Source organism: Eucyclogobius newberryi, unplaced genomic scaffold, assembly GCF_026437365.1.
Source record: "Eucyclogobius newberryi isolate DKJ021-1_F unplaced genomic scaffold, fEucNew1.0.hap1 SCAF_19, whole genome shotgun sequence".
Lineage (NCBI taxonomy): Eukaryota > Metazoa > Chordata > Actinopteri > Gobiiformes > Gobiidae > Eucyclogobius > Eucyclogobius newberryi.
This window is the reverse complement of record NW_027315823.1, coordinates 30,351,792-30,377,557: the sequence shown is the minus strand read 5'-3', so window position 1 is coordinate 30,377,557 and position 25,766 is coordinate 30,351,792. Positions and strand designations below refer to the sequence as shown.

General features: G+C 41.2%; 2 protein-coding genes across 2 annotated transcripts; one reads left to right on the top strand and one right to left on the bottom strand.

Annotated features, from left to right (window-relative positions):
- The first annotated feature begins 3,244 nt into the window (after positions 1–3,244).
- On the top strand, positions 3,245–4,664 carry LOC140366306 (nuclear factor 7, brain-like). The gene has a single exon (XM_072452974.1). The coding sequence runs from the start codon at positions 3,248–3,250 to the stop codon at positions 4,646–4,648; it is 1,401 nt and encodes a 466-aa protein (XP_072309075.1). The 5' UTR covers positions 3,245–3,247; the 3' UTR covers positions 4,649–4,664.
- Positions 4,665–5,618: 954 nt separating this feature from the next.
- LOC140366246 (high-affinity choline transporter 1-like) lies at positions 5,619–25,538 on the bottom strand. Its single transcript, XM_072452913.1, has 8 exons — positions 25,334–25,538; positions 23,593–23,709; positions 22,179–22,334; positions 17,979–18,127; positions 15,512–15,655; positions 13,986–14,139; positions 8,923–9,140; positions 5,619–6,164 (listed from the first exon to the last, which is right to left on the bottom strand). Exons 1-8 carry the CDS (start codon positions 25,515–25,517, stop codon positions 5,619–5,621), a joined length of 1,668 nt encoding a protein of 555 aa, XP_072309014.1. The 5' UTR covers positions 25,518–25,538.
- Positions 25,539–25,766: the final 228 nt, after the last annotated feature.

Genomic DNA, 25,766 nt, shown 5'->3' with positions numbered 1-25,766 from the left:
TATTATTATTTTTTGAAATGCAGATAGGACAATGTTTTGGTTTCCAACTGAAAGTCTATATGTTGAGAGAGCAAACTGACTAAAGAAAAAGAAAAACAGTTTTGCGAGCAGTGTCTTGCCTCCATTTTGCTCCATAGTCAACATACTGACAAATACAAAGGTGAACGTACAGGTGCAGCTTGCCTCACCCTGATATCTATTTTTGAAAAAGAAAGTAAAACGGCATTCACTAGTCGGCGATCCTGGCTTTGACAAACAGCAGAACAATAAGCTCTCCTAAAAACGACTAAACGGGAAACCGTAAGTAGTGACGATTTTTTTTTTTGTAATTCAGTTGTTTTGTAATAGCATATATAGCAATAAAAAGGGTGCTACCTCTAGCTCTCATTCTCTGACCTCTGGCACGGTTGGCATTTGCGGGTTTATGCTGAGAGTAAAGCTCCTCGTCGTTCACAAATACCTCGTGCATTATCTTAGCTTTAGTTTCCGTGATGATTATGTCATGTCCTAAAACAAGTCTCATTGTATCTGGTTGATCGCTAAGCTCTACTGTCAGTCCACTCATTGTCCATTTAGTCGGTTCCACTCATATGCCCGGACTGTCTGGTGTCATTGGATAGAGAGTTGTAGTGCGTGTGGTACATTTTGCTCGGTCACTCAGTCCCTTACTGCCTGTTACTGCTGTACTAATAATATTAATGCTGACGGACTAAGTTATGGTTAATTCTACAGTGAAGCTCTTTGCATGTATCGCCAGATAACTGAAAGAATGTGGTTGGGCCAGACTCTCTCGTATGACACTCTAAACATCACTTGTGCAATGCTTTATGTGTATGTAGAAGTGTTTGTGTCTGTGCTATTTGATCCACAAATAGTTTTGTCGAGATGGACTTAGCAGAAAGTAGAACCAAAATGCTCTGCAGTATTCTGCTGCTCTCTCCTCCCTTTGATAACCTGATAAACCAGTTCAATAGAAGCTGTTGATACTACATCACGCAGAGATATATACCTAAACTACAGTACTGTACGTTTGAACCCTTGTTTTGCGTACATTTGCACACATAATAGCAATGGTTCCTTTGCTCATGTCATGTCAGAAAGACGCTGCGCTCGTCCGCACTCGTGCCAGATAAAAATGTACCGTATTTTCCGGACTATAAGTCGCACCAGCTCAAAAATGATTTATAGAGGATAAGTTGCCGGGGGAAACTTATAAGACCAAGAACAGACATTTCATCTTGAAATGCAGTTTAAAATAATAACAGATGAGAGAACATGGTGAATAGGTGTACGTATGCTAACGCTAACACCTTCAGCTACATGAGGCACAGACAGAACTGTGGTAAGTGTCTGGTATGTTAACGTAACATATGAACAGTTATTCAGATAACTATAGCATAAAGAACATGCTAACACGTTTACCAAAGCATCAGTTTTACCCCAAATCACTAAATCCATTGAATTCTTCTTCCTCTGTGTCACTTCTAAACAACTCCACAAACTCCGGAGGAAGAGGAAGTGCTGATTCTTCTTCTGCGTCGCTTAGAGCCTAGAGCGCCCTCTTGTGGTTGCCAGTGTGAAAATAACGAATAATATCAGTCGCTCGCACCCCGGCCAAAACTCTGAAAATACGGTACTTATTTTTTCAATGAGCTAACGACTAAATGAAACAACGCAAAGATGAGCTCTACTGACAAAAAATAAAAACTGTCCGTGAGGAAGTGGAGAGTGGAGGGTGGAGAACACCCCTAGTGTTAAAAAAATGTCTAATTTCAGCCTTTTATTGACCTGGAAGCAGATGAATCTGAACTCAATTGAACAAATCAACCACAGATTAACCATATACAGGGACATATCCCTTCTTTGCAGACATTCATCATTCTATAAAGTATCATTTGTGTTATTTATGCCCATGAAGGTTGTTTTATTATAATGATCTTGTTCCTATGGGGACAGTCAAACGACTCCAGGAAATGTCTTGGCGGGCGTGTTACCCATGTTGTGTTTTTTAGTGCACTAGTTTACAAGCTTTGACTCTGGAATCCACAGAATGCCTCCCAGCGAGTTCCACACCCTATGCTCTCAGCAGTTGCCCTGACTCAAGATGTCACCAAATGAATTTGTTAACGCTCCTGTTACCGCTAGAAGAGCGGGGCAAAATACGGCCCCAAGAAACCAAGTGTATTTGTTTTTCTGCCAAAAAAGCCCTGGTTACTTCCCTTCAGGTTTAAATTCATGGGGAGTTAATTGACCAGAGGAGAAATATTCAGGAAGTGTGTACAACATTCAGATCAAACAATAAGAAAATGCCTGACCTCTGAGTGTGCACACGTTTTTAATTTCTATGATCCGCTTCCATCTGTCCTATGAAGCCACTGTCTGTAAGGAAGTGGAATTCTGTACAACCGGGTCCTAAAGGGGTTTGACACCAAAAAACACTGTAACATTTTATTGAAGTACAACTTTATCGTTCTCAAATTGTATTAATTTTAGTATTATTCTAACAGTTTTTTAGGGTTTTTTTAAAGCGCCAATTGTTTGGCCCAAAAACATCCTTTGAGCAGCTTTATCAGGAAACTGTAAAAGTAAAAGTACTTTTTCTAAAAACAAATGATCACCTTCTCAGTGAGGGGAGTGAGTGTGTGGAATAATCTCCCTGTCCATTTAAAATCTAAAACATTGTAGAAAACAATTCATCTGAACACTGATTTGGAGAAAACAAGTTGTTTCCAGACGACTACAGCTGAATCGTTTTCTACAATGGGTCACTCCTGGAGGAGTGAGGGATTACACAGACTTGAAAACTTGTCATATTTAAAAAACACAAAATCTTGGATGTGGCAGCAGCAGCACTGCACTCATGCTTAATATGCTTCTGATGTGTTTCTAATGTGTCTCTCTGTGTCTAATGTTGAACATGGCTCTATATCAACTTCATTTCCTTCCTCTGCTCTGTTATGTGTTCAAGCTCCCAGGGACAGGTTCTAGCTCGGGCTACAAGCACAATGCTACAGCACCTCAACGTGTTTGTATCTGTCCCTAATCAAATAAACAAATAAATAAAACAAATGTGTTAATATTTTAGTTGTTCTCTCAATTACACCACACCCACAAATTGGCATATAAGGGACACAGAAATACATTAAAATATCTGGATGAATTATTTTATTTATTTACAATGTTTTCATCTCTGGTCCTCAGTTAACTGAACTGTTATTGTTTGCTCTTGTTTCTGCAGGTGGACAATATGTCTAGTGTGTCTGAGGAGAACCTTATCTGCCCCATTTGCCTCGACATTTTCCATGAGCCTGTCCTCTTGTTGTGCAGCCACAGCTTCTGCAAAGACTGTCTCACAAAATGGCGGACGGAGAAATCCGCCCGCGAGTGTCCAGTTTGTAAGAAACAAACATCACAAACTCATCCGCCTCGCAACTTGGCTCTGAAGATTCTGTGTGAGGCTCATTTACAAAAGCAGCCCAATGCGGTGACCTGCAGCCTGCACTCTGAGAGAGTGCAGCTCTATTGTCTGGAGGACCAGGAGCCTGTCTGTGTCGTGTGTCGGGACTCCTCTGCACATAAGGACCACCGTTTTAGGCCTGTGAATGAGGCTGCCATAGAGAACAGAGAGGTACTGACAACATGCCTACTGCCACTTAAAGAAAAACTCAACATCCTTCTAGAATTTAACATCAGCTGTGTTCAGACAGTGGACCATATCAAACAGCAAGCTCGGGACACACAAAAGCAGATCTGTAATGAGTTCTTGAAGCTGCACAAGATTCTTATGGAGGAGGAGGAGGCCCGGATGAAGGCTCTGATGGAGGAAGAGGAGCAGAAGACTCAGAGGATGAAGGACAAGATGGCAGCTGTGAGCAAAGAGATAGAAGGTCTGTCAGAAACCATCAGAGCCACAGAGGAGCAGCTGAGAGCGACAGACGTCTCCTTCCTGCTCAAATACAAGGCTGCAGTGGAGAGAGTGCTGCACTGCCCCCTGCAGGAGGAACCACAGCTGGGCACAGGAGCTCTGATTGACCAGGCCAAACATCTGCACAACCTGGCCTTCAACAGCTGGAGCAACATGAAGACACTGGTGGAGTACAGGCCCTTTGTTCTAGATCCAAATACGGCCAATCCAGCGTTGCTATTGTCCGATGATCTGACCAATGTAAGAGATGCCAGCAAGAAGAGTCTCCCAGATAACCCCGAGAGGTTTGATAGGCTCCTGTTCGTGCTGGGTTCCGAGGGCTTTGAAAGTGGTACTCACAGTTGGGTGGTTGAAGTAGGGGACAATTCAAACTGGCTTTTGGGGGTGGTCTCTGAGTCATTCCAGCGAAAGATATGTAAGGGTTCAGACTCGGGCTTGTGGAGAGTAAGTTTGCGTGGCGGTGAATACATTGCCTTCTCCGTGCCCAACAACGTCATCAAACTTTCCCCAAAGAACAAGCCAACTAAAATCAGACTAACCTTAGACTTTAAAAAATGGAAGTTGTCTGTTTGTGATGCAAATACTGACGCACACATTCATACATTCACATATAATTTCAATGGGAAGATTTATCCCCTTTTTAACACTATCGATACTTTGCCACTGGCAATTGAGCCTCAGGCTCCTCCCGATAGCAACAACAGACTTTGGTGGTGGTTTTAGTAAAGGAAAATGTGTTAATGGGCAAGTTTACATGGCGTTACTTTTCTGGTTGAGGGAATGTATTTGTTTTGCCTGGAATTCAATGCCATACTGTATTCATCAGTTCACATCAAGTTCACAAACTCTTGAGAATCCATCTTTTTAGGCTCCGGCTGTTGCGTTAGATTGTGATTGTGCTAGAAAAACCAGTGGTGCAGAGACTGGACCAATCACAGCGGAGCATTGTGGTTTGGCAGCACAGACGAATATACTTTGGCCTATTTTAGCAGGAATACAGACTATTTGTTTGTTTAAATGTGCAGATAGCGGTCTTTATGTATTTGTGGATGGGACAGATGTAAATGCTTTTTGCACAACTGGATTTAACAAAAGTTTGATTTCTGGCCTTGTTGTTTTTTTTTATTGATTGATGAGCTGGGAGCAGGGTTCAGTAGCATTATCATACATACATGACGGAAATTAACAAATAGAGATACAAATACATACATAAAAAATAAATACAGACTGAGTAACCAATCAAATCGCAGCAACTTTTGATGTATAATTAGAAAGTGAATATATGTTTGTTTTTTTGTCGGATTGAGAACATACATTTCTACAAGATCTCATTTTGTGGAGTTTTTGAGCTGAATCAAGCTGTAAATAAAAGCATTTGTGATGGGAACTTTTTTTTTTTGCAACTACTGTTGTACATGGTATGCACAGACAAACATATTTTTTCATCACAAACAATGACATATTTCAGTCCTATAATACATACAAAAATACAAAACAATTAACTTGTTACTGGAGTATTCCGACATTCCGAGTAGATATTCCGAGAGCTCTGTGCATTCCAGAACAAAAAAATAATATCCCCAAAGACAACCAAAAAACACCATTAGACTTAACAAAACATAAAAACTTAAACATATTTCCTTTTTATTTATTTCAATTAAGAATATGAAATAGTATTGTCGCTAATTCTGTGCTAATTCGAAGTATTGGGAATTGGCTCCGTAGTTTCCATCTGCAAACCATTTCTATCGACTTTATCCACTAGAGCATCTTCATATTCGCCAGGAGGCGCTAACGGTTGACTTTTGACTTTGAAAACATCCCATCTTTCTGACACCAAGTGTTTGTTGAAGAGCAGCGCAGCCAGGAAGGAAAAAAACAAGATAGCTGCCACCGCAGACAACATGAAGATGGTTCTGACCGGAGCGCACTGGACGTACACGCCGTCCTCTGCAGTGCATCCTGGGAAATGTAGGACAGGCTTCAAACCAAACAACGCCTCTCCAAATAGTAACCGCAATGGAAAGCCAAAGAGCAATCCCATAATAGCACCATAACCATTGGAAAGCTTGAAAAACAGAGCGCAGATGAGCTGAGGGAAGATGACGATGTAAGCAATTTCACTGCCGAGAAACCAAAACAGAATAATACTGCTTCCAAACGTGGTGAGAGAGGTGCCAATCAAACCAAAGATCACCACGGAGACACGGATCACCCACTGGATTTCTCTGTCTGATGCCTGCTGACAGAAAGAAAATGTGTTATTTATTTTACAAGATTATTGAGATAGCATAAAAATAATTATCTGCTGTTAAAAATACATACAAAATAAAATGAAATAACTAATCCATTGGTTATTATTTATATCTTCAAGAATAATGAGAAACAAAAAACACTGGATAGTAGTTGGTAGAGTAGTTAAAATGTCTTTCACCCTGGAGAGACTCAGACACAGAACACGGGAAAGATCGTTTAGCAAGCTTTATTACAATGGTTATTTGGCGCTCAGACCCCGGCGGAAGACATAGCGATTATGGGCACTCCATAATCTAATTGAATTAGATGTTTCCCCCCAGGACCTGGAGACTGGTGGTGGTAGATATGGAGAGATAGTAGAGAGGATGAGAGGAGGAGGGGAGGTGGTGGGTCGCAGTACGGTTTCAAGCGGCTGAGCCATCTGCCTGAGGGCTTAAATGCGACCGCCTGTGCGCTGATTGGGAGCAGAGGAGGTGCGCCGTGCCCGGGGAGGAGTGACTTGAGCGCGATGATTGAGTATGGGGAGCAGGTGCGAGGAGCGATGACGCAGGAGTCTCCTGTCCTTAGACCCTCCTTCTCGGCCAGGAAAAACGACAAAAAACCTCCTTGAGAAAAATAGAAACCTGGAGGAGCTCCGTGTGAAGGACAGAGAGGCGGACGCCCGCTTGAGTGCGTTGATGGAGCTGGGGAGAAGTGCCCTGCCATTGTGGTCGACGCAGATGGAGTTAGGTCTTCCAGGTGAACTTATGCAGGCTTCATATGACAGCATTTGAGGATTTTTAGTAAACAAAAACATTGCTAAGATTTTCTATTTGGTTGAATGGTTACTTCCTGGTTCACGCAGATGTGACATGCCCATATGTATTTCCATAACCATACTGGGCAAAGCTTATCTTAATTACATAATAGTGAAAATTAGATTAAGAAACATAAATGATAATACCTTTTGTTCTTTAAATAAATGTCTAAACTGTTGGAAAATTGTGTTCCTTGTGCATAAATTCTACATTTTGGATAGAATTTTCTGTGTTGATGTTAGATGAACTACTGCTTCCTGTAATTTGATAGCCTCCTTTTCTTTTCCCTGCTACTTGAGTGATGTAAAACTATGATAAACATTAACCACAAGGACTTTTTCATTGGTCAAGTAGTGATTAGAGAAACATGAAAACCTGATGAAAAAAAATCAACTTAATCTCAATAATAATTGTAATGTATCCATAGCCCTGAGAAGCATGTCTTACATGACAAATGTTATGCATTATTTGTATGGGTATCACCCTTTAAACTTGCTCTTTGGTGCCTTTAAAAAATATACATATTTATAGTAAATTGCGTTCCTGTTTCCCCCGGGACTACCTGTGTTTTGGTGTCATCTACTGGCTGCTGACCGGATTATATACAGCATAAGATAAATATTTTAATGCATTTCAAGCTGGCCTCTCACTTCTTGGTCTCAGAATGCAGTTGTACAGATCGTGATTACGGTAGATAGGAGAAATGCTCAGTCCGGAGAGGGTTTATGGACTTAAAAACAGCAGACAATATTCTCAAAGCCACGTCACTGATCGCGAGAACATCAGTTATGGTAAAAGGGATGGGAAAGGACAGATCTCGTGTTTATTTGAAGTAGAGCACTAATAAAACTAAACTAAACAAAACATTGTGAATGTATTCCTCTCTCACACACTGGACATAACCAGTGCAAACAATACAGAGCTCACAATAAAGATAGATGGATGAGATGAGGCAGGGCCGGCCCGTGGCATAAACAACCTAAGTAGATGTTTGTGAGCTTAACAAACTCTCCTGTGCTTTGCTTTAAACAAGCAGCAGGAAAACTGCACCCTTTAAAACGATGACGTGCTACCGCTCACCACAAAACGCACTGTGCAGAGGCCATCGAGTGCCACAAGCTCCACCAGTTTAGATTGAATGACAGAATAGACTCACGTGATACAGTACAGTACAGTACTGTGTGTGATACACAGTACTGTGTGTGATACACAGTACTGTGATACATTTGGTAACATTTGGTGCACGTAGTACAGCAGTGGCACAAATCATTGTTTTGCAATGAAACAGCGTTAGGGGTTTCTCAAAAATAGTAGATAGAGTAATTCATTGATAATAATGTCACATCTAAAATGTACACGATTACAGAAACATTATGTGGGATTTTTGTTCAACATTTTAAAAATCATGTAAATGCTGATGTTTAAGTGTCTGCTCTGTTAGAGACCCTGAGTCACCTTTTGTCCCAGGGCCGCTCCTCATTCCTTAATTATAATTTTGCATTGGATTTAGATAGTGCCTCAAGTCTATATTTTATTATCTTCTATCTGTATCTTTATAATTAATGCCATTTTGTGGGCCACAACCAAAATCTTGTCCAGGGCCATCAAATGCCTAGAGCCCTGGGATGAGGAGAGCGGAGGAGGACCGGTGCAGAATGGCAGGGCATCACATTTCTGATAAAAACAGATTCCGGCCCAATCAGCTGCCAGTGTGCTGCCTCCTCATGTGTTACACAGTACTGCATTTCCCATCATGCATCTACGCTTTGTAGTCCATTAAGGAGCTGCAGTTGCTTATCCCCTCCTGCACTGCCTTACAAGGCGCCTTAAGCCACCGTGATCTCATAACATTACATTACCAGGGCCATTACATGTAGGAAGTAATCAAAACAAAAAAAATTCAAGTTGACTGCATAATATCTCCCTTTAAGCTGCATTCTTAACCTGTGGCCGTAGTATCTTCTTGTATATGTTTGCAGTGAAGATAGAGGCCGCAGACAGGAGAAAGGAGTCTGCGGAGGACATGACGGCAGCAGCCACACAGCCGATGCCCAGTACGGACACGTACGGAGGGGTCAGGTGCTGCAGCACCAAGGGCAGGATCTGAGCCACCTCCCCGCGGGCCAGCGGAGAGGGCAGGCCATAAGACGTCTGGTTCCAGTCTGAGGGCAGAAGAACAAAAAATAGGTTGTGTTGATGTATCATCACCTCAAGTTTGTTTTGTTTTTTCCGAGTTTTTAAACGTGAAGCCCTAAATGAATTGGACCTGGTTTAGTTGGTCCTGGTCTGATCGTAGTCCTGCCCTGCGCTGACAACTCCTCCTCTGCTTCCTCCTGACATTCTCAAAGGTATTGAGCATTACTTTTGCTTATCTATCAATTAAAACATAGCTAGCGCAATGTACACGTCTCTTTCCCGCGCATTGCACCGCTGATCCAGCACTGTCCGTGCACACATGTAGAATACACAAATCCCCTGTGATAACAACAGTTCAGACTATCCCACTTTTCCCCCCTGCCATAATTGTTTGACCCACTTCACCTGTGTGTGCCGCTTTATTCCAGACCGGTGTTACCTGTGAGCCTCGTGTGTGGTGTTGGAGGTGTGCCTGTGCTAAATGCTACAAAAACACACACATAGACACCACCTTTTTTCACTGTTCAATAAATTCATTGAAATTACATCAGAGACTCCGGACCTCAGTGATTTCTTCTCCTCAAGTCACTTTCCTTCTAACCGAGGATAGGGATATCTAGCTGTGGGGGGGCTGTGACTTTCCTGAAGTCCACAATCATCTCCATTGTCTTCTGGGCGTTTTTACCGCTGTCTCCCTCCTGTAGACAGACTCATCCCTGTCCGAGATGAGCCCGATCCACAAACAGGATCCTGGGATAGGTTCCCAGGGAGTCCAGATGCTTCAAGATGAAGTAAAGTGCCAGGTTGATGGCGTCGTCCACAGACCTGTTGGCTCTGTAGGGGAACTGCAGGGGGTCCAGCAGGGGGGAGGTGAAGGACTTGAGGTGGGGGAGGACCAGGCGCTCAATGACTTCATGACTACAGACGTCAGTGGCACAGGTCTGTAGTCATTAGGTCTGATTATAAGAATCGTATTAAACGTCAAGACCTAAATAACCAAAACAAACTAATGTAAAAGTAGTGGATCAGAGCAGGGCACAAGACACTCAGTTCCAATGCCCCCATTTTACGACAAGTTAAATTTGATATTGAATTAATAGAGTACCCAAAATGCAATTTAGGACAAATCATGTAAGTGTGCTGCTACAATTATTATTTTACAATTTAAAAAAAATATTAAATGGAAAGAGTATTAGTATTATGTAACAGGTAAATCAATTTGTATTTGTAACTTATTACATTTATGGTGTGAATATTCTATTTAATACAGATGGGGAAAATAAAATTCAAAATCAGTTTTTGTTGTAATACAATAAATTAATATGTAATTTAAAGAAAAATAATCTCAAAAATGTATTAATTTAACTTTTAAATAGTTCATGGCAAATTCCAACGCAATCAACTGTAAAATGAGTGTATGGCATCATCTAGAATCACTGTAAAAACCACCAATGCACCCATATGTGATTCCGAGAGGACATTGTGCCATCTGGTGGTTGTAAAGTTGTTTGCATTTCAACAATCCCATTCTGGATGAGCCACACTCTTGGGAAGAATACTTTGAAAATACTGAATATGTTCATATTTATTGTATAATGTATTCCGATACATCGTCCAACCAGAGTACTGTATTCTGAATAGTAGAATACTTAGTCGTGCAATGATATGTTGAGTGTTGGGAGGTAACTAAACACATGTAATGTATTCAGAATTCTAATTTTGAGTAACTGTATTCAGGTACAGTTACTCTGTCTTTTGGAGGTGTTCAAACTACAGAATCACAGGACTACATTGTGGCAGCCCGGTGCAACGCTCCGCTCTTTTTTCACACTTTTTTCACACTTATTGTGCTTTATCTTTTGTATTTTGTACATTTTTTTCTACTTTATTTGTGCGATCGGGACACGCGCTGGAAACGCTTTGATTCAACTTGTTTCGACTTTGTTCGGCTGGATTATTGAGTGTTTTTCGTCGTGTCGTCGTGATGTGCGCTGGCTCCGAGCCAGCCCCCCCGCGCTGGCCCTCCGCGCCCCCCGGCCACCGGCGCCGTACGGAACGCGTTTATACAAAGGAGGAACTCATGAAACTGCGGAGAACCATCGTCTTACCCAGATATCGTCACGTTATCCCGGCGGACATGCTCATTTTTCCCCTCCATCCCTTTAAGGGAAATGGGAGGTTTTGTCTATAGGAGTTTTTGTTTATAAGAGTTCTTCTATTGAGAGTGTTTTTTAAACTTCCTATATTCTGTGATCCGTCCTTTTCCTCTGTATCTGCTGCGTTGTATCAATGAAATTTCCCCATGTGTGGACAATAAAGGATTATCTTATCTTAAATTTAAGATTCAAACTGAACTGAAATAGTCCAAGTGCAATTTTTCCTTCTCTAATTTGTGATAAAGTTTCTCTTATCTTTCAAATAAATGCAGAACAACATAAACACTGTTTTAATCCTATGTGGTGTTTTCACTTTAAAACATAGTTCAAATCAATATGAAAGTATTCTAAATATTGAGAAAATTCAAAACATTTGAACCCAGGTTTCTAATATTCCGTACCTAAATACCATTTCAATATATTCTTTCTGGTTGTACACTGCTTATGTTATAGTGTAAACATGCAACCTAAATGATTATAGAAGGAAAAATGTTCTGTTTCTCACTAATATTGTGCAGTTCGTGGGACTTTAGCGATTTAGGTTTCTATGTTTTCGTTTAGTTACTCGGTAGTTTCGGCCTCTGACGTCTGATTTACTGATTATAATTGGAAATGAGCTCTGCACAGAGAAAAATCAGATTTTAAATCTCTTTAGGTAAATATAAAGAGGAGTAAAGCTGGTGTAGGTCTGATTGAGCTTTTGTTGGGTGTGGACAATTTCTCTTTAAAAGCTTAAGCTAATTTAACTAAAAATAAGTTTTAGGGATTGTAATAAAGTAGAAAAGTTCAGGCAGAATCCATATAAAAGTCCTACTAACTTTATTTGATTTTTAGAGGATTTTTTGTTTGTATACACTGATTTATCCAGAATGTTTGATTTGACTTGAAATAAGAGTCGACTAGTCACAATTAGACAAATAATCGTCACAGCTTCATTACTGTACCAGAATACAGTTAGCCGAAATGAAAATTCTGAATACATATTTTTGGCACATGTATTACTGTACTTTTCGGACAATAAGCAGTTACTTTTTTCCCACGCTTTGAACCTATACGGCAGAGGACAGTTTAGAACCTGCCATATTGAAATGATGTCTGTTTGCCGTAACCCGACCGACCCGGTATAAAACTAGCCGACTGAAAAAAAAATATCAGCATTTTGTTAAAAACACACAAAATTATATTATTTTTCAAATATTTTGCCGACTCACCGACCGGTCTTTCCTAAAGCGCTGTGTAGAATAATTTTATAGTGCTGGTAAACCTATCTTTCATCCCAAGGGACAAATAACGCATTGCGCAACGCATATGGGTCTTCATTTTCGGTCCTATGCTTCTGTATTATACAACCCATGTAGGAGGGAATCTATATAGTCTTTTCCTTGTTAATTTGGCTCTGTCAGCGCCACTGGCCTCGCCACCACTCATGTCGTTCTGCGTCATGGTGTGGCTTAATTTAAATTTGACTTGCGCTTTGCATTCTGGGAGGGAAACACACCCAGCAGCGTCATCACAACAAACATGGTGGTGCCCGAGCATGTTCCCCCCTCTCGCCTTCGCTACCAAAATAAAGGATAGCGGCGTACAAAAGGTCGATTGAAATATTTTAAAATCGTGAGATTTAGTCTCCCGATCGGGTTGATCGAGACGTTTTCCGTCATTGACTGTTGAAGCCTGACCTCTGGCGGTCACTCCGAGTCAAAAAATTGCAAAATTTTGATCTTTTTTTTTGCCTTCAAAGTAAAAAAAAATAAGAATTTACCTGCCGACCGACTTGAAAAATGTTAGGTCGGGTTACAGCAAACAGACAATTTATTTGGGGCAGCCTCACGATCAAAAGACAACATGTGTGTCACTAGCATGGACCATTTTTCTGTGTGAATATCTCATGTTACAACGTAACAGTCACTCGATAAGCACAAGCTCAGGAGCAGATGAACATGACATGAAGACACAGACACAGGTAAATCAGCTCACACAGAGTAATCAAGAACAGAGGGGACAGTAGTGTCTGATGTGTTCTCTGTTTGTTAAGCATCAAAACACTGTGTGTTTTATTACAATCCAACTCATATTCACTGGTATCAGTCTAATTAGACCCACAGCACAGCGGACTGCACGTACACCGCAAGAACCCCGGTTCAAAAGACAACTGGCGCATCACTAACGTTTACATATTTATGTGTAAATATCTCATGTTACAACAAGGGCAGTTTATTGACAGGTATCCGCATATGAACAATTTCTATTTTCTTCGTAAATTTTGCGCGCGCTGCTTTTATTAAGCGCTGTATAGCCCGAAAAGTACGGAAATGCAGAACTAAATCACTTTGGCGATAGAGCTCCCTCTGCAGCCCTCTTTTGAAAATAGTCAGAGAACAGACACAAACATCTTTCTGACTTTCTTTATCGTAAGAATATAAGTATAATCACACAGAATCACACTTTCCTGTGATTCTCTTTGAGGGTTTCCTTTTTTACCCCACTGGGTCTTTTGAGTTTTTCCTTGCTGGGAAGGACGATCTAAGAATAAGAATCCATTTGCTTGTTTCCTTAGGCTGCATGTTTTTTATTGAGCAATGAATGCCTGTTTCATTGTTCGATTTCTGTTTCTGTTGGATAAACAAAAAAAAAATCTGAGGGCCTGCCAGACGACTGCTGCTGTTGGGATTTTGGGCTTTACAGAAAAACACTGAATTGAGTTCCCAGACATACCTGTAGAGGCTGCTGCAGCCCCGATGAGCATAGGTGGGATTCCAAACAGTGGAATTAAACCGGCCGCAAAGGCACAGGAAATTTTAGCCGCTCGAATCGAAGACATCGCTAATGTCCGTTGGTGGAAGCACTGGTATGCCAAACCGCCCAGACACTAGGAGGAGAAAAGACCATGATTTTTCGTTTGTTAAACCTTTGAAATTGATAAACTGTAACAGCAGTTTATTTCAAATTATTCGCGCTTCAGTACAATAGAGTACTACTATAGAGCTCCTGCATGCACATGGCTAAATTTGCTGAAGACTTCATGATGGCAGTGAAGATATGGCAGTAATGAATGGCATCGAGCCTGAAGTTTAGCTTTTTTGGCTTTAAATTAAACCGTAAATAACAAAACATTTTAAAAACGAATTAGATTAAACATTAGCAACATACTTGAGTCTGGTTTTAAATAGAATAGATTGCATGGATTGAGCCCTTAATATCACTTTCTACCTTAAAGGAATAATGGAGGATTTTTCGCCGATTTGAGAACTCAAGTGGATGTGCGCATGCGCAGTCCCCCCGTGCGGAAGCACACAACAACTGCTACACGTGCGTTTGTTTATTAGCTCGACGTGTCACATCTCTCGTCTCCGTAGATTTCCGTCTCTTCTGAGCCAGCTCAAACTGTCTTTCTCTGTCTTAATTTTGTCCTGTACACTGAGGGAACTATATTATAATAGATCCATGCGCTTAGACACACACCGGCATATCAACCACGCATGCGCAGCCATGGAAACGTGCTGCTATGCTGGGGACGAGCCAACGAGGCTGCAGCTGTGCAGTAGGTGCATCCTATGATTGACATGTGAATCAACTACTCGGCTGTCCACGCCACGATGAAAGATTTGGCGCCAAAAAATCCTCTATAATTCCTTTAATATTGTAAGTGTTCCTGAAAATGTTTATAAGGCATACTATTATAAAATCCTGTATGTATAATGTTTACTGATATTGATGATCAAAAGGATGTGATATTGATGAAATTGTGAAAATGTGTTGTAAATTTCTCCTGTAAAACTTTGACGATCCCGTACAAGGTTCTGTGGATGATTTGTACATCCTGGTGCGCAACAGTAATCCACAATCTCTTAAACGTTTGTTAATTACAGCTGACGCGATTAGTTTCTATAAGAGTTTCCTGCCGCCATCTCTGCCAGTGCGGAGTTTGCATGTTAGGATTGTGTGACAAAAGCGGCAGAAGCTCAATTGAAAGAATTAAGGCATATCGAAAAGTTAAAGTATTCATTTTTAATTGTAGTTCCTCTTCTACTGTCTTCTACCACGGCCTATATCATTACTTCAAAAACAGTAAGTAAGGGGACTTGGTCACAGTGACTCAATCCCACCCTGGATCCATTCTGTCCAATTGGGCATTGGGTCTTCTTCTTTCTACTACTGGTAGATTTAATTCGTAAAATCATGAAATAATAATATTTCTACTAGTTTAACTTAATTTTTTTGTTTTGTTTCTTTTGACTCACCACAACAAGGAGGTTATCGATTTTGATTCCAATTTGCCCCAGAGCAACCTCTCCAATCCAGGGAGCGTAGCCTGAATTGTTGAATAGAGTCTGACTGATGCTGACGGTGTGAGGGTTGGTCAGGACGAATGGAACCCAAATCCACTGCAGAGACCAAGGGTAAAATACAAAGCCATTTCAACTGTTTGAGTAACACAAAACATTATGGCTACAGAAGTTCATCTGGATAGTATCGACTCTCAAACCTTCTACTTTCTACTGTCTACCCCAGGTTTAAATTTACAGTAACCAAGACCCAATATAGCCAGAGATAAATCCAGAAATAATAAATAAAGCAATGGCTAGCTTGTTTGGAACACTCTTCTTTGTTCAAGACTTCAAACCTCCTAAATTGGAAAAGGTAATATTTTCTCTAAAAAAAACTGTAATGCAGGTAAACTGAGACAAGGCAATAATCTGGCATTTTGAATATGTGTTTTTGATTCTAATAAGTATAAATTGTTTGGTTAGGGCAGTGGGGAATTCAGTTACTACTCTATTCAATAACAAAAATGCTGTCATCGGAAATACAGTTAATTGCCTTCTGTTCATTCTGTTGAGAATGATTTGTGCTTTTTCTGCCACTTAAAACCTGGAGGAAATGCACTTTTCTAAATGGATACAAAGTGTCGCAAAACATTCATAATTAAATATATTAGGTCTATACTTTGATGAAGGTTAATTTTGACAGCAATTGAACAATAATTGTGAATTCAATAATGAACCGATTGTGACCATATTAATATGTTTTGAGAATTAAGCAGCCCTAGCAGTACATTTGAACTGTTTCGACAATAGTATTCCAAAACAGATTTATTAGCATAGGATTATCCCAAAACTTGCAATGCAACTATTTTAGCAATAGGTTGCAAGTTGGATAATCTCTGCTCTGATATTCTCTTTGTGACTATGAAGGGAATGCCTCAAGGTTCTGTTTTAGCCCCACACCTAATTGAATTTAATTATTGATGTTGGCATGGTTTTACTGTTAGGGAGTAAAATGCACACTTTCTTACAACTCTTAAAAATAGGGATAATTTATGTTCATTCATGGCAGCTTTCAGTTTGTTTATGAAATGTGCCATATAAAGCCATAGGGTGAGTGTTAGAAATAAAGCCCTGTCTTAGATACGCTGCCCTAGAAGCAACTATGCTGGTATGCTGCACTACCTTCTGCTTCTGACTACTTTTCCTATAAACACTTGTCAGTATTAATCCACCTTTAGTCCGTCACATTTTCGCTTGTTCACATTACCTTTGTGGCAGTGTTACTGTTCCAGATGCTGCTGCTGCTGCTGCTGCTCAAGTGATGACTTAACAGTATATGCCCCACCCCATCTCACGACCCTGACCTGTGGACCTGGACGCTCTTCAACTGTGGCTAGATGCTCCGCATCTGCCTGGATGAACTCTCCCTATTCTAGATGAGCCACCCTCTCTTGACTATTTCCAGCTCCACAGTCTATCTGCAAATGGATGTACGTCAGTCCTGAATCACCTGCAGCCTGTCCGTCCATGGGAGTAGGATCTCTCAAATTTTTCCTCTACTTTTTCCTACAAGGTTTTTTGTAGTTTTTCCTTGCAGAGAAGGAGGGTCTAAGGACAGGGGAGGCATTTTCTGAGCCTGTGTGCTAGTGAAAATGATTGAATGAAAAGTTAGTGAGTAAGGCTGAGCAAAATAATATGTCTGTTTGCCGTAACCTGACCGACCCGGTATAAATCTAGCCAACTGAAAAAAAAGTCAGCTTTTTGTTGAAGAAACGTCAAATTCTTTTATTTTTCTATTATTTTGCCAACTCACCGACCAGTATCGCACTGTAAAGACTATCTTTCATCCCAAAGGACTGATAACGCATTGCGCAAAGCATATGCATCTTCATTGTCGGTCCTCCACATGCTTCTGTAATGTTACAGAACGCGCAAGGACGGAATTAGTATTGCCTTGTTCAAACTGGTTTACCTCTGTCAGCGCCACTGAACTAACCGTAGTTGATGTCACTTTCTATCATGGTGTGCTTGGTTTAAATTTGGTTTACGCAATGCATTCTGGGATTGAAAAACGCCCAGCAGCGTCATCACAACAAACATGGCGGCGCCCGTGTCCCCCGCATGTCCCCCCCGCTTGCCTTCGCTACCGAAATAAAGGATAACGACTTACAAAAGGTCGATTGAAATATCTTAAAATCGTGAGATTTAGTCTCCCGATCGAATTGATCGAGACGTTTTTCGTCATTGACTGTTGAAGCCTGACCCCTGGCGGTCACTTCGAGTCAAAAAATAGCAAAATTTTGATCTTTTTTTTTGCCTTCAAAGTAAAAAAAATAAGAATTTGCCTACCGACCGACCCACTTGAAAAATGTTGACTCGGGTTACAGCAAACAGACAATTTATTTGGGGCAGCCTAAGTTCATAACATTTATTGACTCACCATACTGACAAATATGAGGAGGAGCTGAATGACGTCCGTGTAAGCCACAGAGTAGAGGCCTCCCAACAGAGTGTACACGATCACCACAGCAGCCGAGATCCAGATACTCAGGGAGTAGGATATGTCCAACACCACGCTCATCGTCAAACCTAAACATAGTTTATTCTACTATTATTATCCAAATTACTTATTTGAAGGCTCTGTTCATCGTATTCCTGTACTGACATATGGTCATGGTTGATATAAAAAAAAAAAAAAGTGATTTACAGACTTCAAGCATCCAGAAAAAGGGTTGAAATCGATGGGACACTTGAATTTGAACATTTTACACACATAATAACCAATGGTAAAATATGTAAAATTTGAACTGCAAGACTTTCCTTTCGTTCTACAGTACAGACCAAACGTTTGGACACACACTGCAGAGTGAAGGTAAAAGGGCCAACAAATGACTGATGGAAGACCATTTCAGGTGACGACCTCTTGAAGCTCATCAAGAGAATGCCAAGAGTGTGCGAAGCAGTAATCAAAGCTAAAGGTGGCTACTTTGAAGAACCTATAATATAACACGTATTTTCAGTTGTTTCACACTTTTTTTAAGTATATAATTCCACATGTGTTAATTCATAGTTTTGATGCCTTCAGTTTGAATCTACAATTTTCATAGTCATGAAAATAAAGACAACTCTGTCTCCAAACTTTTGGTCTGTACTTGTGATTCAGTAGCAGTCAGAAATAAAAGAGGGCGGGGCAGAATAAGGTGAATATAATGCTACACTTTAACCATGTTATATTGTTACATACTCATTCAAAACATGTTTGGAACTATGTTTTGTTTTAATCTTGGTGTAATCAGTAATCGTAAATATTTAGTGAGCAAGCTCTAATGCAGGGGGGTCAAACATCCGGCCCCCAAAACATTTCTAATTTATATCAAAGATGTTTTTCCGATATAGTGTTTTTATCGCTACATCTACAAGTCCCATAGTCCTTTGCAGAGGAAGTGCAGAGGACTGAGTGTTGACACGCTCAAAATTTGACAGACTTGAGCAGAGGTCTGATTAAGGAAGGACGTTAGAGCTGCTCTAAAAGTGGCGCTAATGTGGAGCTAACAACAAGAAAACAAACTTCTGTGTCAACAGCTCTGTGAAGAAAGCAGACAGTGCAAACCTGAACAGATCAGGAGCCAAGTAAGTTGGTAGGCAAATGTTTTGGAAGGAGTGAGTGACAATTGCAGAACGTAAGGACATTGAAAGTAATCGGGAGCCGATAGCACTGGAGAATTCAGTCAGGAAAAACATACGGAAGCTAATGAAGAGCAAACACTGGAACCACAGAGGGGTGCACGTTGGAGTTTGGAGCCAAGCTTCTGAAATTGCTGATATATACCGCAGATGCAATGTCTACAGGGGACATTTGCATTTGTTAAGACTACTCAAAACCCCCAAAAGACAGGAACAACAACGGGGCAAAAGATCTGACTCAGATTGCCATATATGGCAATAAATAAATTACATACTAATGGATGTGCGAGTTGCAGGTTGGGGAGGGCAGGTCGAGTGTTGACTGAGGCGTTAGACTAGTATAAGAAGGCTTCTGGGTAATAGAGGTGTGGTACGAAGACAGCAGTTGAAGTAATAAATAACTCAATTTAATGACTGATGCACCTACACCTTGGAACCCTGTAACACCTGTTTCGTTTTCTAAATTAAAGGAAGGTAAGGCACGTTTGGGTTAGGGGGGATGATGACGCGTGCCTGGGGTTATGACGCGGTCTTGCAGCCACCGCCCGTCTGTTTGGAGATTCGCAGAAAGGAGATAGTCTGTACTATAGCTAAACACTGCGGGAATCAATCAAAAAACACTCTGGGTACTTATATGAAGCACAAATAGCGATGTAAGAAGGTTAAAAGCTCTGAAAAGTCGATTTTGAATGTTATGGGACCTTTAAATTTGACCTAACAAGTGAAGAGGAGTAATACTAAGCTGCCAGCGCAGATGATGGTGCAGTTCTACTCCTCCATCACTGTGTGGTACGCTGGAGCCACAGCCAGGGACAAACAGAGACTACAGCGCAACTCTGTGGGACCTCTCCAGGACTTTGAGACAAGCAGGTCGGATGACACCCTTCTCACCCTGGAAACTATTCGAGCCACTCCCCTTTGGTCCATCCGGACCAAAACCTCCCGCCACAAGAACAGTTTTTCCCTCTATCGTTGGACTCATGAACACTTCTTAAACACCTGTCACTTTAAATATACTTTAATCAATCACCCACTGCACTGTTCACTTTCTGCACTACATCTGTAAATTTAACTGTACATTTTGTTTACATAGTAAGCCTATTTTTATTTTTATCATATGGTAGATTTAAATAGATTTTCTTTCATGCATGCCCGTTTTGATTTTATATGCTTCATTATTGTTCACTGTTGTATGTTGCACCGAATCACCAAAGCAAGTTTCTATGTTTGTGAATTTTGTTAATTGACAATGGTAATGAACCCTTCCTGATTCTGATTCTGTTTCAAATCATCAACCCTTATTTTTTGAGATAATGAAAGCTACTAAATAATAAAAACACTTCTGCTGAAGTATTAAATAGGGTTCCATTTTTTTAATCCAACAACTGTTTTGGAGTTAGATATAGCACTGTGCAGGGGTGAGAGTGCATCTCCACAGGTGCAGCCACAGCATCCCTACATCCACATCTATATGCAGACTATATTTTGTCATGATAGTATAATTCACATGTTAAGTTACTATTTTCGCTTTTTCTTTTACCAACACTTTTTTTTATGTAGCTAAAAGTCAATTGTATCATCTTTTAATACTTGAAACAATTCCAAGTAACCACTAGTCCCTGTACCCCTGTTTGGGAAACACTGCCATAGACCATGTGGTGGGCATCATATTCTCCTGAGGGCCACACTGGGATATCTACATGTTGTGGATGCCCTTTTTCCTTTATGGCTACAGTTATTTACCTGTGTTACCCTGAATCACTGAAACTGCATTCTTCGTTTTTATCATTGTAGAAACAGATTCAGTTAGTAAAAAAACAAAAAAACAATCCACAATGTTTCAACTTTCATTTCAAATTCTGAAATTCTAAAAATGAATAAGAATACAGCCCACTCCCAGAGCTGGTACCAGTGCAGTCTGAGCTCATTTACAGCCACAGTCAGCTCCTTTCAGATGCGTCTGTCCTCCATGGGACACAATGTGGAGTTAGTTTAGACTTGTTTTTGTTGGGTATAATTATCATGCTTCTATTGTGTTGAAACGCGAACAATAGAGGAGTTTGTTTGAGGTTGTGCACGACTGTTTTACGAGTTGAGGAAGTGGCGTGACTCGCTTTGGCTGTTAATGCCATTTGTTTTTTTTCCTCATGTTTTTGTTTCCTTTTGAATTACAGTTTATAATATATTTTATTAAAACTGACTGTTGTGAACCAGATGTTGATTGTGAAATGTTGTGTATTGGGATGAAAATCCAGTCAATTCCTCTTAAAAATCTAGCCCTAAAAAATTTACATAAATTACTGTATTTTTCGGACTTTAAGGCAACGCTTTGAACCCTGTGGTCATTATAACGGTGCGTCTAATTTATAGATTTTTACTGTCAAACGGCCACCAGAGGGCACTCTAGCAGGAAGCGCAAGCGTTTGGCACGCTGTAGAAGAAAACGTCAGTGGAAGCACTGTCCAAGGGATACATCATGTTTTCTAAAGTTAAAGCTTCAAAAGGCTGTGTGTTTTATTACAATCAGACTTATATTCACAGAGAAATTAGTTTAAAGGATTAATTGAATCTAGACGCGGCAGAATACAAAGACACATGCGATTATGGCGATCTGCAGTTTAGAAATGAGTCCAACTAGTAATGTAGCGCAGTGGACCTCAGGTGCGCCACGAGACCCCTGGTTCAAAAGACGCATCACTACAGTGATTATGTATGTGTAAATCTCTCATGTTAGAACATGGGCACCAGCGGTTTATTGTCAGGTGCGGCCTGTATATGTACAAGTTCTATTTTCTTCATAAATAGTGTGTGCACGGCTTTTATTCAGGAGCACTATATAGTCTGAAAAGTACATTAACAAGAAAATACATTCATTATTTAAAAATTGTTTTCAAAATACTGGGATAAAAATTACTTGCAGAGTTGTGCTTTACAATGAAAACCCATGATATCTTACCCAGGCCGATGAGCGTGGTTGCCATCCACAACATGTCGACCAGCATGGAAGTCAGACACAGTGGAACGGTCACAAAGTTACCATATTTCAGGTGGAGCGGGTCCATCATGGTCAGGCACTTCATCTCCCTCATCGGCTTCACGAACACAAAAGCACCTGATTCAAGTAAAAAGACAAACCGAAGTATGCAATAGGCTTTTGTAGATGTGTAATCTTTCATTGGTTTGTGCATGAAGCCCACAAACAGCTCCTCTCCTCCTCTCAGTTCCCTCTGTATCTCTCTCTCTCCTCCTCCCAGTTCCCTCTGTATCTCCTCTCCTCCTCCCAGCTCCCTCTCTCTCTCCTCCTCCCAGCTCCCTCTCTCTCTCCTCCTCTCATCTCCCTCTGTATCTCCTCTCCTCCTCCCAGCTCCCTCTCTCTCTCCTCCTCTCATCTCCCTCTGTATCTCCTCTCCTCCTCCCAGCTCCCTCTCTCTCTCCTCCTCTCATCTCCCTCTGTATCTCCTCTCCTCCTCCCAGCTCCCTCTCTCTCTCCTCCTCTCATCTCCCTCTGTATCTCCTCTCCTCCTCCCAGCTCCCTCTCTCTCTCTCCTCCTCTCATCTCCCTCTGTATCTCCTCTCCTCCTCCCAGCTCTCTCTCTCCTCCTCCTCTCAGCTCCCTCTGTATCTCCTCTCCTCCTCCCAGCTCCCTCTATCTCCTCCTCCTCTCAGTTCCCTCTGTATATCCTCTCCTCCTCTCAGCTCCCTCTGTATATCCTCTCCTCCAATAGCTCCCTGTCTCTCCTTTCCTCCTCTCACCTCCCTCTGTCTCTTTCTCTCTCTCCTCCTCCTCTCAGCTCAGCACAGAGAGACAGACCGCTCCACTCCTCTGCTGCCCTATGTATGCAGATATTAACCCCACGGTGGCGCTGGCTGTCTGTCTGTTGCTGAAAACATGTCCATTGCTCGTAATATGTAAGAAACGCCTCGCGCCGCCCTGGCACAGCTCTTTGCTCCTCTAAACGGGCGTGCCCCCCATCTCCATTAGACTATTTCCAACTCTCTAGTCAGGTATTACGATCAGACACAAAGTGCGTGCTCTTGAATGCTTTGAGGGGCTTGTCCATTTTATCATCTTTTAAAACTTGAAACCGGCTGTCTATTTGCGCGCTTGTATGCTCAACCTGGTGGTTCTACTAGAAGGAAGGGGTGCAGTGGACAGCAGGTGGCAAATCATTTTGCACATCAACTAGTGATGCAATATGCACATTTTAATACCAGCCTGAGAAAACCGCAACCCGTGGAGCCAGATTTCCCCCAACCTTTTTCAAAATAGCCCAGTTGTGGATGCTCATTTGCACACGCAACTTCAACAAACATCTCACACAACTCCTGTTTGGGTTGGTGTAGACAGCTTTTTGATGCTGGTTACGTACCCACGATGAAGGAGGAAGAGTAGGACGTGAGAAACAGCAGAGCTCCAACCAGGCCTAAAGACGGAGTATACACCATCTCCGCCAGGCCAAGGATAAACGCTCCTCCGATCCATGTTGCTGCAAACAAATAAGAAAGGAGCTTAAGGGCCTATATTATGCTTTTCATTTTGCCTATCTACGTTATTATGTTAGAATCTTCTTATCTTGGAAACTTCTTCACACTTAGATATCGAAGAGATTCCATTTGCCATTTAAAGAGTTCCATCCCATCAATAGTTTTTCCGTAAATTGTTTTTGATTGTCAAATAAATTGGGCCAATGGTTCCAAATACAGAGGGGAGACCAGACACATCCCTGCCTGACCGCCCTTTCCAGAGTCAGTGGACCTGTCAGATGACCATTGATTTTAATTCTTGATGTTAGGGACCTAAAGAACCCCAATATTTTTTTCTATAATCAAAATCGCAGATTTAAAATGTGTTTAGCACTTTAAATAAATATGGCCAACTAACCGAATCAAAAGCCTTATCAGCATCCAAACTAATTATTACAGCTTTGTTTTGTTGTTTGTGTATATGATTTATTATGTGTAAGGATCGTCTTTTGTTGCCTTGTGTTTGTAGTTTGTTAATGAATCCCGTTTGATCATTGTGGATTAAGTTTGAGAGTATTTGTTCCATTGTTTTGGACATAATTGTCGTGTGTATACGATAGTACACATTCAGAATAGAAATAGGTCCATATGATGGTCCTTCCCTTCTTTTGGTGTGCGAGATATGATGGCGTCTTTCCAACTAAGAAAGGACTTTTAAAGCGTTATACCACTCTGATGAAGTCATCGCTCCCCGGAGATTTATTGTTCCTTAATCTTTTGATTGCGCCTTGTGTTTCCAAAATTGGTATTTCAGCTCATAATTTATTATTTCTGACATAAGAGGCAAATTGAGGGTGTCAAGAAAGAAATTTGTATCGTCTTGAATTTATTTAAAGTTTTTTTTTAAAGGATTAAAGGATTAAAATGCTGATCGAATTTGGTCTTGTTAAAGTAAGATTACCTTATTTTCCGAACTATAAGTCGCACCGGAGTATAAGTCGCGCCAGCCAAAAAATGCATAATAAAATAAAAAACATATAAGTCACACTGGAGTATGAAATGCAGTTGCAAGTGTGAAAATAAATAATATCACAGGTCGCTCCGGAGTATAAGTATATAAGTATTAATTAGTCCAGCATAGAGGTGAATTTAGCCAGGACCCTTCTGAAGTCCAGAGCACAGCCCAGGACGGAGCTGGAATTCTTAATGACTTTGTCCAGCTTCCTCCTCTCCTTCTCTGTGATGCTGCTGCTCCAGCAGGCCACGCCTACAGGAGCTGATGCCACCACAGAGTCGTAGAAGGTATTAGAAGGGTTTCTCCGGAGAGCTGGTTCTCCACCCGGAGACAGCAGGGGGTGACAACGGACACTTTAAATGCCCCAAAAATGAAAGCGTGACTCGGTGTAGCATGGCTAGCGTGGGTCGGAGTAGCTGATGTCAGTGTTGCACTATTAGCTGCCGTGGGTCGGAGTAGCGTAGTTAGCGTTATTTAGCAAGTAGCATAGTTAGTGAGTAGCATAGATGGCATGAGTCGGAGTAGCATGGCTAGTGTGGGAGTAGCAGAATTAGCTGCTGTGGGTTGGAGTAGCGTAATTATCATGGGTCGGAGTAGCATAGTTAGCGTGATCGAAGTGTGGTCTAACGTACCTGTCATGGTGAATATCCCCAGAATAAAGTTAATGCTGCGGTTTCCCAGTAAAACCACTTCCATTTCTCCAGCTGATCTTTTCCGCGCCTCTTGCTTGGACTTGAATGAAGCCCAGATCCCCGTGCCAAGAATCAACAGGTAGAACAAAACTATCACCACAACTCCAGCTACGTTCACTGCCATGATGCGTCTGTAAGTGGAACAGACATGCACTGTATAACTAAAGGTTTAAAGATAGACAGATAGAGAGAGAGAAACTTTGACTTTACCAAAACATTTATTAAATCTTCATTCAAGCAGAATCAGTCACATGAAAAATACCCCCAAACCTCCGACAGCCCAGATCTAACAACAACATTGAAATTACTTAAAGGCGATTTGAGAACGCAGGCGGAAGTGTGCATGTGCACTCCCCCGTGCGGACTGATACAA

What these genes read in the sequence shown, in the direction of transcription:
- LOC140366246 (XM_072452913.1), bottom strand. Translation starts at nt 25,517, where the DNA reads ATGGCAGTGAACGTAGCTGGAGTTGTGGTGATAGTTTTGTTCTACCTG. An exon ending in AACCACGCTCATCGGCCTGG is followed by an intron (nt 18,128 to 22,178) that starts GTAAGATATCAT and finishes AACTATGTTTAG; the next exon opens with GTTTGACGATGAGCGTGGTG. An exon ending in TCCTCATATTTGTCAGTATG is followed by an intron (nt 15,656 to 17,978) that starts GTGAGTCAATAA and finishes TGGTCTCTGCAG; the next exon opens with TGGATTTGGGTTCCATTCGT.
- LOC140366306 (XM_072452974.1), top strand. Translation starts at nt 3,248, where the DNA reads ATGTCTAGTGTGTCTGAGGAGAACCTTATCTGCCCCATTTGCCTCGAC.